Below are 13,534 nucleotides of genomic sequence, written 5' to 3'. Positions count from 1 at the left end.
TATAATTTATTTGCTACACCAACAGTTACACTGCCCTGTGTCATTTATATTGTATCACTGTTCCGAACTATTATCTTCTTCATTATAACACTATAATACCATGGTAATATTCCAGTCTAACTGGTTTGTGAAGTCATAAAACGACAAAACTAATTCTTGTTGATTTTAGACGTTGTTACGAGAGAAGCGAACAATTTATACAGTGAATGTATTCGATGAGTTGTTGACCTTTGGGTTGTTAAGACTACTTTTGTTTTCTTTATCAAGTGGACAGTGTCTGGTCGGGTGATAGAGTTCCTCTGTTATCGGATACTGACTCAAGTTTGAAAGAATTCTTCTACATAGAGATGGTAGCTACATTTAAGAGTCTTTGTTCACTAGGTATATAGTAATTCTACCATCCGTTAGCCCGAACCTTTACGTTCCGATTTGTCCTTGTGGAACAGAATAATCCACAAAAAAATCTGTGTCGTCTGTCAGACATTCTATAAATATTGATTTCTTTATTTATTGGATAAGTATTTATTCTTTTGTCTCGTAAACAAAAGACGAAGGGATAATGATTTAAAATCTCGTGACGTCACTTACCAGTAAGCTTTTTACTAGAAAGTGATGATTTCAGCCCCCCCCCCCCTCCTACCTTGCATTTTATCATCTTAAGTGAATGAAATCAAAAATGCTTATCCAATGTTTTTTTGGAATTCTGCCTGATGAACTAAACAGATTTTTATTATTAGTTCTAGTCACATAACCTAGTGTTCCGCACCGATTCGAATAAAGATGTAAGAGATCACAAGCGAATTCCACTCCGATTCTGCCATCCAACATAGGACCGTAAATAAATCGGATAGCCGGACAGTTCTATAACTTGCAGTGTATAATCGCCCGCGCGCCTTTAAGGCGGAAACTGACATCATTAATTGTAACTCGCTGATATTAAAATAATAGGTTTCAAATCATAATAAGTACCTGCAGTTGTTATATTTTTAATTTTAGAGCGATCATAAGATAGAAAGAACAATTAGAAATAATTTAGGATATTTTCGTGACTATACACTGCCATATTTATTAAAAAATGATAATACTGGTGCAGCTAGTTTAAAAAAAATATTTCATGCACACTGTGTTTGTGCTTACTTACCTATCACATTTAGAAAAAGCATTTGTCGTTCACACAAATACTATTTTAAGCGAGAATCGAACCCACGACGCATTACACTCGGTGGTCATTGGCGTGGTCATTTTTAGCACTCCGCTAAATATGCAGTCAAAACTTACGTACAAAGTACTTGGAGGAAATTGCATCAACTTTTACTTCAACTAATGGTATTATGATACGAACAGTTCATAATAAATATACTAAATTATAACTATCAAAATGAAAAAGTAAATGCGAAAGAACGTAAGAGTGTTCGATGAATCTGGTATGAAGGTAGCTGATACCTTGGTGACCTTGGATTACCACATAAGCCACTTCTATCCGACTCCTTTAAAGAAGGCTTATGTTTTTGCAGCTATGATAAATATATAGGCGGGCAAAGACGCGAGCGACGGCTAGTATCTTATAAAATAAAATACCCATGAATAATCATTATCTTATCTATTTCTGGGTTAAACTGCAATTGATGAAATGAGTAATCAATGAAAGATATCTAAATTGCTTGTAGGTATTAAAAGAATTAAGATACGGACGATTAGAGAGATACTAGATATATAATATCCATGAATAGGTAATACTTTATAAATTTAGATTAGGAACTGCATTATTATTAGATTTTGTAGATTAGATACGATTGTAGGTATCTAAGTTAATAATAATAATGAAATGACTAATAATGAGTAATTAATATACTTATCTAAAAATAAACGATATATTTTGTGTTCGACAAATTGGTAAGCATTAACTTTACCGTACAGCATTTCATTGGTAATTTTTTGTACGTGTGTATGTATTGAACTTCTCCTAAACGGCTGGGCCCCGATTCTGCTATTTACAATGGCCGATGAATGAATGAAAATTGGCTCAAAACGACACTTTTCGTATTTTCTTAAGCATTTTTCCTGCATAATAATTGGAGATTTAGTATGGGACGTTACACTACGGCCAATACAGTGAATGTTCAATTATTGTGTTGGCATAATGCTTAAGAGAAAAGGAATAATATTAAATTTAAGCCAATTGCCATTTATTCATCGGCCATTGTAACTAACCATAGTAACAATACCTGGAGTCTGGACTGAAGTGAATTATTTCTGTTTGCGTTTAAAGTATCTACTGCTGCACAACGAAGATCGTTCTATTAACTAGCATTGTAAAATAATGTTTTCATAGTTCTGTAAGCAGGCACAGTTTTCATGACGGTGTCGTGATGACGTCACGTGCGGCGACCGTAGTGTAACAACAAATTAGTCACGTAAAATGTTTCTTTAAATAAATAACAATTCGGTTTCGGTATTCCTATCTATATCTTTGATGTATTTATGGATACAAATAGTTAGGTTTTAATTTAATTTACAGCTTTAATTTACCATATCTTGCTTGCGCACGAGCCGCACCCGTTTTCATTGTTTTCAACTTTATTAGGATTCCTTTTTATATCAGTTAAAAGTAAGAATCATGTACCTTCTCATATAAAAAAGAGGTTGTTTTTATGGATGACTGTCAATTTTTTTTTATTCAGTTTTTCTTGTTCTAATAATAATGAATGTTAAAAAAAATAATGTTATATAAAGCTGAAGAGTTTGTTTGTTTGATTGTTTGTTTGTTTGAACGCGGTAATCTCAGGAACTACTGGTTCAAATTGAAAAAATCTTTCTGTGTTCTATAGACCATTAATCGAGGAAGGTTTTAGGCTATATAACATCACGCTGCAACTAATAGGAGCGAAGATACAATGGAAAATGTGAAAAAAACAGGGCAGGTATTAATCATAACTTATATCTTCTACCCACGGGGACGCAGTCGCGGGCAACAGCTAGTTTATTAATATACCTGTCTTTATATTTCATCCACTTATCTTCAAGGCTCAGCTATTTTTAGTATTAAAAACAGAATAGGTTTTTTAACAAGTCTTATCATTTTATTAGCGCCTTCGCCATATCTATAGTAATTCGCTCGTGCCAATATATAAGTTTATTTTAAACTGCATTTTACAATGCCACAATATAATAACGATTGATTAATTTGTGTTTAGATACTTAAAATATTAAACCAAATTAGGAAAATAAATATGTTTGTTAATTTACCTTTATATGTATTTCAATTGTTTTTACTGATTTTAAAGGAAGGCGGTTATCAGACAGATGGATGATACCTTTAATTTATGACGAAAAAAGAATTGAACTTTTAGACAAGTTTTCAACAAGTTTTTTCAACTTTCATATCAAATTGACAACCAGTCTTACTAAGGGATAGGTTACTTATCGTTGCCCAGGTAACTGGGTTGAGGGAGTCAGATAGGTAGTCGCTGCTTGTAAAACTGTACTTAGTTGCATCTGGTTAGACTAGAAGCCGACGCCAACATAGTTGGGAAAAGTCTAGGCTGACTACACTGAACTCTAAAAAGGCACATTAGTAGGTAATTAGCCGCGCTGGTGTTAAACCTGCAACGAGAGTCTATTTTCAAAGAAAAAAAGTGACAGTAGGTACAAAAAAACAAGATGTTCCTATCTAGCAGCCACTAGCAGGTACAATAAAGTACCAAGGTCTTCCGTAACAGTGTCCACTCATGTTTCCTCTAAGAGTAAATCAATTGACTTGACACTATTAACAGTGTTTGGTCTTCAAACAACAGTTTGTACATATTTATACGCTTTACGAGGTGTGTTCTACGTTTCATAGAATTTGATGTTATGTATTAGGAACTGTAGTTATATTTAAGCCATAGGGTAGGTAAATTAAGGAATATTTACAGACCTCTCCAGATGGAGACTTCTGGAGATCTGGAAGTCTAATCATCATCATCATCATCATTCCCCTGCCCTTATCCCAATTATTTTATTTGCGGTCGGCGCAACATGTCATCTTCTTCCATACCTTCCTATCGGCCGTCATCTCACAAGAAACACTCTTTACAGCCATATCGTCTTTCACACAATCCATCCATCGTTTCTTTGGTCGTCCTCTTCCCCTATATCCATCTAGAAGTCTAATATGTGTTTTATTTTTTTATGACCCTAGCACTAAGGATGTGTTCCTTGTGACGCGGTGACGTTGACAAACATTCAAGTCGCATGCACAAGGACACATGAGCGCTTGTCCCACGCGGGGATCGAACCCTCGACATATCGCGCAAAGTGGTTTTGGCGTGGTGACTTCAACAACTCGGCTATCCGTGCAGTCACATAAACGCTTCTCCCACGTAAGGGTTGAACCGAGTCATAATTGTGATTTTAGAACATTGTGTAGAAGAAAATAGAAAAAAGTAGGTAACGTGTTAATATGTAAGTCGCACGTTCGAATTAAGCCTACGACTTAATTATGCCGTATCAAAGTATTAAAATAAAAGAGAGAACCTCTTAGGTCTTATACCCGTTTTAAAAATGATAACCTACAAAACAATTGGTAGCTCAAACAAATGCAAGAACACACATAAAATACCGTCAGTAATTCCGCGTTAAAATCGTTTATTAAATAATACAATGGAATAATGAGCATATTCAAGTCATAAATAATCTTTATCAAAATAGGTACAGTAAGTAAATGTTATTATTGCTAATTTATGCGAAAATGAAGTTGCTTCCGACAATCAACAAAATAAATGTGTTGAAAATATTAAAATGAGGGATGCCGCATAGTTTTGTTTTTCGCTATTACTATTTATTTCCTTAGTTGACATTGTACTTCCGCAAACTGCTTAAGGGCTCAACATTTGGATTTTATGCAGGGGAATATGCTTAACAAGTACCGACTTTTAGGTTACACTATCAGCCCAAAAAAATAAGAGAAAGCAGTAAAAGGTTGTTGCTTATAACCTCTCCTAACAGAATCATCAGAATCTATTACAAAACTGGCGCTCCACGATATTTCTACCGAAAAAATATATTAAAATGCAATAAAAAAAATATAATTTATGACAGCATAATGATGTTATGTAATTTTGCAAGTTATATAATTACTTTGAAGTAATATCAATATTAGACCTAAGTATTTATAAGTAAGTCAGTTACAATCACTCTTCTGTATAATCGTAAACAAAATATGCAATAAATATCTCATTTGCATGTTAGCATCCAGCAAAGTAAATCATAGAATCTAGAATGAAACATAACAAAATGTAACTACTATTATAAACAATCAAGGATTATGTAAATACATTTCATAATTATATGGCAATGGCCGAGACCTCAACCAGTCGTCCTGCAGGCGCCCAGCGAGGCAAGCGTGAATATGTAACATAACATTTTCAACAGCAGTTCGGTTTAAAGTGATGTGTTTTTCAAAATGAAGTTTCTGACAGTTTTTGTTTTAATCGGTATGTAAATTATGTTTTTGTTAATTAGCAGGTAAGTAAGGTTTTGCTTGGTTTTTATACAGGAAACTAAATCTATTATTTTTTAGGGAAGTCTAGTCTAGACTGACTAGGTTTTTCTATGCTACTTTGGTTTAAAATACTTAAAAAGGTATTTTGGTGTTACTTAAAACGATAAAAAATAACAAACGAAATATACAACTGAAATACAAGAGTCGTTTATTTATTACCATGTTTTTGTAGCAAACTATTGCTTTTTCCATTTTAAGAACCCAAACTAGTGGAGTATAGTGAACTATTCCTTCTTAACCTTCCTAACCCTAATAACCCTAATAGCCCTAACCTTCCTTGAGATAAATAAATAAAAATCATCTGGTGCTATTCGGGGAAGGCCTATGCAAAGCAATGTACCGCAAATAGGCTGAATGGATAGATTTATTATTTTTTTAAACTTTCGATTTTGAGTCATAATAGAATGATTGATGCGTGAATTTGTCTTGATCTGAGGGCACGGCAGTGCCCCTGCCAAGTCTCGAGCAAAACGGGCACGGCCGTACCATCTTTTCTCGAAGCGATTCGCGGCTGTTTCGCCCCCCCTGTATCTTCGACGTGGACAAAGCTAGGAGTTTAGCTTTTCGGGGAATAATAGTAGGCATTAGAACAAGCTTAAGTTCGAAATTACATGCCAATTGAATTAATGGTTTAGGAGTTACGGTCGATCAAAGTTACACCATTTTGTCACTCACTGACTCACTGACTCACTGACAGATCATCAAAAATCTAAGGTACTTCTAGCAGACTTAGAAACTTCAAATTTTGCACCAAGATAGGTCCTTAGCCACATATAAAGGAAAAATTATAAAAACATTAAAAAATAATATGCCATAGAAAACAATTTTATATTTGCGGTTTGGCAAGAACATTATGTATGGATTTTGACTGCATTGTTAACTTTGTTCGTTGTTTAAGTACCTATTCAATTGGATGAATACATACATAGAATAGAAAAGAATAATATAAATGTAATACACAGACTATCATTAATACAAATTAATACATAAAATTCATAATTCATTAAATTAATAAAGCTAAAACTCCATTGTATTGCGATAAATATTGTATGCGCGCTCGATAGATGGCGTTGTACGTGTCTGAATCGCGCTATGGTTTCGTTACAAAGCGCAGTCTAAGTAGTACTTCAGAATAATTCGATAATTTTCATTTGATAGCGCCACCTGTCTATGAAAAACCATTTCGAAACTAAAAAATATTGTAGTGATAATTGATATTCGGAGAACTTTACGTGTTATTTAGTTTAGTTTAGCTATAGTTTGTAAGTTAGTAGATATATATATGCATATATATATAAGTTTAAGCTTGTTTACATTAGAAGTAACGAAGTCTCAGAGAAGAAACAAAAGAGATAGAGATAGAGAATGGGTTCTAAGCAAAGCAGTAGCTGAAGTCCTAGAAATTATGACACCTAAAAAAAAAGAAAGAAATACACTTACAAAAAATAAATGAGATCCCACCAAAAACATTAAATGTAAAAAAATGCCAAGTCTCTCGATGCAGTCTTTCCATCGTAAAAAGTTTTGAGATCTCATAGAAGCCAAGTCCTATTCAAAATATTTTGTAGTTATAAATCAACATTTAGTAATTGTATCAATAGTTTTCTTTATATTATAATTATAGTGACTTGGCAATGAGCACAAATTAAAAGCTGCTTGATGCCTGGAATTATGTGCAAATGTTACTGACGAGACCAGTGATCAGATTATTTGTTATGTGTGAATCATGATGGTCACTACCGACTACATGCTCCAATACAATAATTAAGAATACCTTACGGGCCATCGCTTTATGAAAGTAAATGAATCGAGAGTACACTAAGACTGACTGCCGTTGCCGAAATTCGGTTGGGACGACACGGATAAACCAAAAGAAAATTAATTTTGTGATATTAATGTTTACGCATGCGGTGTGTGGAACTTTCAACTCCTACAAATATGCCGTTTTATTTGTTTCTTCTTGTGCTCATTGCCAAGTCACTATAATTATAATATAAAGAAAACTATTGATACAATTACTAAATGTTGATTTATAACTACAAAATATTTTGAATAGGACTTGGCTTCTATGAGATCTCAAAACTTTTTACGATGGAAAGACTGCATCGAGAGACTTGGCATTTTTTTACATTTAATGTTTTTGGTGGGATAGTTTTATACTTCAGGAAAAATGGCTGACGTTGTATGTAAATGCGTGTTTAAAATCAAAGCAAGTAGAGACGTTTATTTCCATTCACGGTATTTTGTGTTTATAATGAAATTCTTTCGGGATGAAAAAGTACGCATTCAAAATTAATTATTAATGTAACTCAAGCACACATAAGAATATAATCTATTATTTTGCATAGTATAGTGTAATGTTAAAGCTAGGTTCTCAGCATAGATAATTACAGGATACACAGACCTTAATAATACATATCACTAAGGCAATAAGTAAATATTTTCCTATATAACAGCCCTTGAACTTATCTGACCAAGGGCATTAGGTAAGGGCAGTACCTATATAATTGCAAATACCTCCGATACTTGAGAGGGCTTGTACTTGACAACCTGTTTGGTCTTCATTTTGTATTTTATTTGTTCTTTTAAAACCTTATTTTTAGTGAATTCACTTAAATTATTTACTTGTTTAATGCGACATACGTATTTCCCCTTTTTTATTATTCCATACTCAGAGAGTGTAACGAAATCCTGTTATGGAAGCTTTTCTCTGTCCGTTGTCTGTACGTCTGCACCAAGCTGTTCTTCATGAACTGCGATAGTTAGATCAATGAATTTGACAACAGATGATGTTAAAAAATGTAACAAAAAAAGAAGGTGTTGATAACCATGTAAGACAGCAGAGTAATTCGAGTAGGTACCATACATAAACTGTGGTCTACCTAATTAATGTGTTTCAGTGACTCTATCGTGTGAAGGCCAGCGCCCCCCAGCCCTCCCACTGTCTCCGATCAGTTTTCAACAAATAGCAAGAGGATTTACCAGTGAGTATTTCCTCCTACCTAGACGAAAACAGTGCCTTGTGACTTTTTCATAACTGATATATTTTTCATCATATTATTCACCCATTGTCAGATAGTTTGTTTTTTGAGTTGGTCTGAAACGATTTCATTATTTTTGCACGGATAGCAAACTGGTACTTATACATAATATGTTACCACGCCACGCCACCGAGCGTGAAGTGTCGCGACTTCGATCCCTACGTAGGTTAAGCATTTCTGCTCGCAAATGCTTGTTCTGAATCTGGATTTGTTTCTGCATGTCACGTTAAAGGTTGTGGATCCTCGGTGGTAGAAGGATTAATATTGTTTTTTTCAATTGTTTAGACTCACCATCACTTACGATTGTTCTTCACAAGTTAACAATCTACATTTCAGATCTCCCGGGCCGGCCCCCGACCGTCGACAACATAATAATCCGACATTATAGGTACGATTGCATGTAACTCACTTTTGATCATCTTTGATTACTTTCATTGTTCTCTGAAATGCTTTTTAACAATATAATTTGGTACTTTGTGATGTTCTAGCATTATACGTAATAGGGAGTTAGGTAAGTAATGTAAATAGAGCAATAGTTTTGTTTTTATGGATTTGTTTAGAAAGTTCGTATTCTGGTGACCTGTAACTCATTTGTTCTGGTATTAAATGGTAATAGTAACTGACTTGATTTATAACCTCTTTTTGTAAACCTACGCAGTTTCCATATAAGCTTGGGAGGGAATACCTCAAGGGTTGTTTTGAAGTGGCTCAAATAGAGAATTGTCGGAAAATATGAGGCTGGTCTTTGACTTCATAGGCTAGAAAACATGATAATCTATTTAATACAATTTACCTGAATATGAATATTTATGAAATCTTTTTCCAGTACAAACCTGACCTCACCCCGGTCTTACCGCATCAGGAATGCAAAGGCTTTGCTGACAGGTCCCGACTTCGATGTGAACAGACCGACAGTGCTGTATGCACATGGGTAAGCCTATGTTATTGTATTAAAGGTGTTATTAAATAATTATTTAGGGTAAACAGCTTCGGCAAGAGTGACTAATGCACATATATCAAAAAATAAATGTGTGGAATTTCCAATTTTACGAGCATTTTTATTATTTATATTACGAGGATTATTTTGTCATCTTTTCTCCTATAAAAAAATACCAACGTATAAACATACGCCTTTTTCCGTCATAGAGAAATTTTAAGTATTGATCACCACGGTAGCTCACTGCGGGCGGTGTCAGATTCCAATAACAGGAATCCCGGTTCCCTCACGATGTTTTCCTTCACCGTCAGTGGTGTCAATAAAGAAAGTACATTTAATTTTGAAAAAGTTACTATGTGTACAGTAGCAGCAGAACCTAAATATATTTCTTTTTCTTTTATCCAACACCTTCGGTGAAGTTTTGTGTATACTTCTCCTTGTGATCCGATTCCGCAGTCCATTCATTCTTAAAATAAATTTACGCAACGCACTCTCATGTTCCAGGTACGTGGAACTGCTATCTGACGAGAGCATCCAGACAGTGATGTCGGCGTACCTGCGGCGCGGAGACCACAATGCGCTGCTGCTGGACTGGTCCAACATCGCCTTCGGGAACTACCTCGTTATTGCGAAGACATTGCCTAAGGTAATAAAATGCCATGCCCATAAAATATAATAAAGAAACCTCTCATGCGCAAGTCTTGGCTAGCGCAAATGAGGGTCTAGTACAAGTAGGCAAAATCTAATCTAAACTGAAATACAAATCGATTGGGTGAAAAATATATTTGAGGGTTTAATTTTATACCCATCAAATGCCTCTGACAATGCAAGAATTTGTTATTTTAGCGGCAACAGAAATACATCATGTGTAAAAACTTCTAGTGAAGCTATCATGGTTCCTGAAATACAGCCTGATGGCAGACAGAACGACAGACAGCGGTGCCTTAGTGGTTGGGTTCCAGGTTTGCCTTTTACGTATGGCTCCCTAAAAAACAAAAACACCTTTGACTCAAAACTACCGATTTACAAAACAGAAAAACACGACCTTTGCTTACGTTATCTACTCCTCTCAATTCTGTGTTTGCTTTGAAGAATGAAGTGCAGGTTGGATAACCTATGTGTGAATAACATATGTTTCAGGCTGGAGAGCAAATTGGAAAGATATTGCGCAAGCTTGTGAAGCGAGGGCTGCCTGCTGAAAATCTGCATCTCGTTGGACATTCCATGGGCAGCCATTTTGTTGCGTATGCTGCTAGGTACTTGTCGTCTAAGGGGATTCAAGTCCCAAGGTAAGTCTAATATGAAATTATTTATGTTTACTAAAGTAGCACTTGAGTAATCTGATAGCCGACTGATATAGATCACGAAGCCAAATGCGTTAGGCACGTTTCGGGTTCGATTCCCGCGTGGGAAAAGCATTTGCGTGATTCTCGAACATTTTTCTAACTCTGGGTGTCTTTGTCTAGCCTACGTGACACAGGGATTAAATTCCTTACAGCGGGAGTAATGCTTGCCTTATTTATATAACAAAAAGTCTTTGAAGTTGACTAAATGAACAAAAAATGTAGGTATATATGAAAAAATAAAAATGACATAAATTAACTTAACATAAATCAATATAAATATTCTCGTTGTGTAATTAAATTAATTACATTCTGGAACATCACTGTTGCTGCAATGCATTTAATAAACAATCTATGGTAACCGAGGGTACGTTTATCGCATTACAATTATGTCTAGTACAAATCCTTGAACAGTTTCTAGGTCGTGATACCATTATACAAGTACTAGCTATTGCTCGCGGCTTCGCTCACGTAAATGTCGGTTATAGCTATAGATAATAGTAGCCTGTGTGTTAATCGAAGGTGTAAGCTGCCTTCGAAATAAATTTCATCAAACCCGGTTTAGCTGTTAAGACTTCTTTTGATTCTATTGGATCCCTCGCTATGCCTCCTCAAAGTAACTCAGCTTAATTTATTACATTAGTTAACTAAGCCCTAATTTTTCATGTCCGTATTTGTAGCGCCCATTTCCTATATTAATTCAATATTAGAATAAACGATTAAGTTTCCCTTTCATATTTTTACATGCATATCAAAACTGATTTAAACATCGTATCAACAGGACGTTGCTATTTAACTCTCATATTTTGTCTCCATAGAATAACCGGTCTGGACCCGGCATACCCTGGTTTCTACCCGCCACTAGTGGCGCCCCCTATGGCGGCATCAGACGCTCGCTTTGTTGACGTCATCCATACGGACGGCGGTGGCTTCGGCACTCCCACGGCCACTGCCCACGTCGATTTCTGGCCCAACGGTGGGCAAGCCAAGCAGCCAGGATGTCTGTCGGCCACTATACCACTGACTTCTGAAGGTTGGATGAAAGGATTTTAATTCCAGCATAATAGCTGCTTGTGTAGTGTAGTGCAGCATTAGTACTAGGTCTGTGGAAAGCATCTAAGAACGTGTGATTCTTTATTTGCTTTTTTAAGGACCAAGTGGACAAGGCCGTAGAATAAAAATACAACATTAAGCCAATGTTTATCGTCAAGTTGCATGTTATCTAGTCGTAATCACAATCACTATATCTCTGCGGCCAAATCTTAAGCGGTTTATAATGCATCCTAACTTCTTTTCAATCCGCCACTCTAAAACAGGTAGGTTTAAATAAATAATCGACTTGATAAATTAATTCGCCTTCCAAATATGGTTTCTAGTTTCTTCCAAGAGCTATTTTTCCCCAGATTTCTGCAGCCACTGGCGCTCCTGGGCGTTTTGGGCGGAGTCCCTGACCAGTGACGTATTCCTCGCTCGGAGATGCTCGGACTACGACGCGTTCCTCCGCGGCCAGTGCCAGCAGGAACCGCTCGTTCTGATGGGCTTCAAAGCGTCGCCGGAGTAAGTAGACGATGAATTAACTAACCACTCTAACCAGCAACAAAATGTAAGCAAAACCGGATGAACAACATGCCAGAAATGCGCATTGAAGAGCCACTGGCGTTAAGGAAAGTTTATCTAAATAACTGGTTTATGGGTAACAAAACACTGACCTGCTAGGTACTACCTTAATGTTCTTTTTGGTCTTTATTGAAGGACTTTTCAAACAAAATACATGCTTTATCACTATTTGGATTTTCCTAAAATGTCATGAAAAACTTCAATCTCAGCTATCAAATGTTGTCATTGTGTTAGTTAGATGTTAGTAAGTGCCGTTGGGCGAAGCGACACTTATTGCTTCTACAATTATAGCAGGCCCTCAAAATAGGCCAGTTAGGTTGACGTTAAAAAATATGGATCTCACTGGATTTAAATATTAGCATCCGAATAGCCAACCTGTAGTGAATTCTAGTAGGTTTTTGATCACCAACATCATCCAAACGACTGTGTCTTGCCGTGGAACTTCAAAGTCTGGTATTTTAACAAAATATAATTTGTTTTAGTTTGCGAGGAAACTACTACCTAAGAACGGGTGCAAAACCTCCGTACGGACTTGGTTCAAGAGGAGCAGAATAAAGACAAAGACTTTGTAATACTTGAGTGATTTTAAAGTAAGTTACCATTAGATTATTGATGACTTACGGTTGTATTTTTGGTAGAAATACATAAAAGTACACTTAAAAAAGTAAACATTGTCTTTACGATAAATCAAAATCAATGATTTGCTTTCTGACTGTACAAAATCAATTTTGTGATAGAATTGGTTGAAATGTGGTTACAAATGTATGTGCCATTAGACAATAAGCCTAGTATTAATATGTGATGGTGATTGCATGCAAAATGTATTTTGTCGCTTACTATGTAAGTATTTCGTAATAATTAGATGTAATAAAATTAGATAACGATGATGATAGTTTATTTTCTTTCCTATTTTCGGTCCATCTTATTTTTACCTGGAAATAAATATAACCCTATGTAGGAAATTAGAGAGGAGTCTTATAGAAACCTATCGAAAAATTAAATCAAAATATCGTATGGACAATTATTTTGTTTCCTCTCATTTAAAGAAATCAAG

General features: G+C 35.5%; 1 protein-coding gene across 1 annotated transcript; it reads left to right on the top strand.

Moving 5' to 3' along the window:
* The first annotated feature begins 4,845 nt into the window (after nt 1-4,845).
* Nucleotides 4,846-13,347, top strand: LOC113502114 (pancreatic triacylglycerol lipase-like). Its single transcript, XM_026883494.1, has 9 exons — nt 4,846-5,474; nt 8,443-8,526; nt 8,920-8,971; nt 9,410-9,514; nt 10,025-10,166; nt 10,661-10,809; nt 11,682-11,896; nt 12,267-12,420; nt 12,963-13,347. The coding sequence occupies exons 1-9, from the start codon at nt 5,444-5,446 to the stop codon at nt 13,033-13,035; spliced, it is 1,005 nt and encodes a 334-aa protein (XP_026739295.1). The 5' UTR covers nt 4,846-5,443; the 3' UTR covers nt 13,036-13,347.
* Nucleotides 13,348-13,534: the final 187 nt, after the last annotated feature.

The sequence above is a fragment of the Trichoplusia ni genome, chromosome 16 (assembly GCF_003590095.1).
Source record: "Trichoplusia ni isolate ovarian cell line Hi5 chromosome 16, tn1, whole genome shotgun sequence".
Lineage (NCBI taxonomy): Eukaryota > Metazoa > Arthropoda > Insecta > Lepidoptera > Noctuidae > Trichoplusia > Trichoplusia ni.
This window is presented reverse-complemented; position numbering and strand designations above follow the sequence as displayed.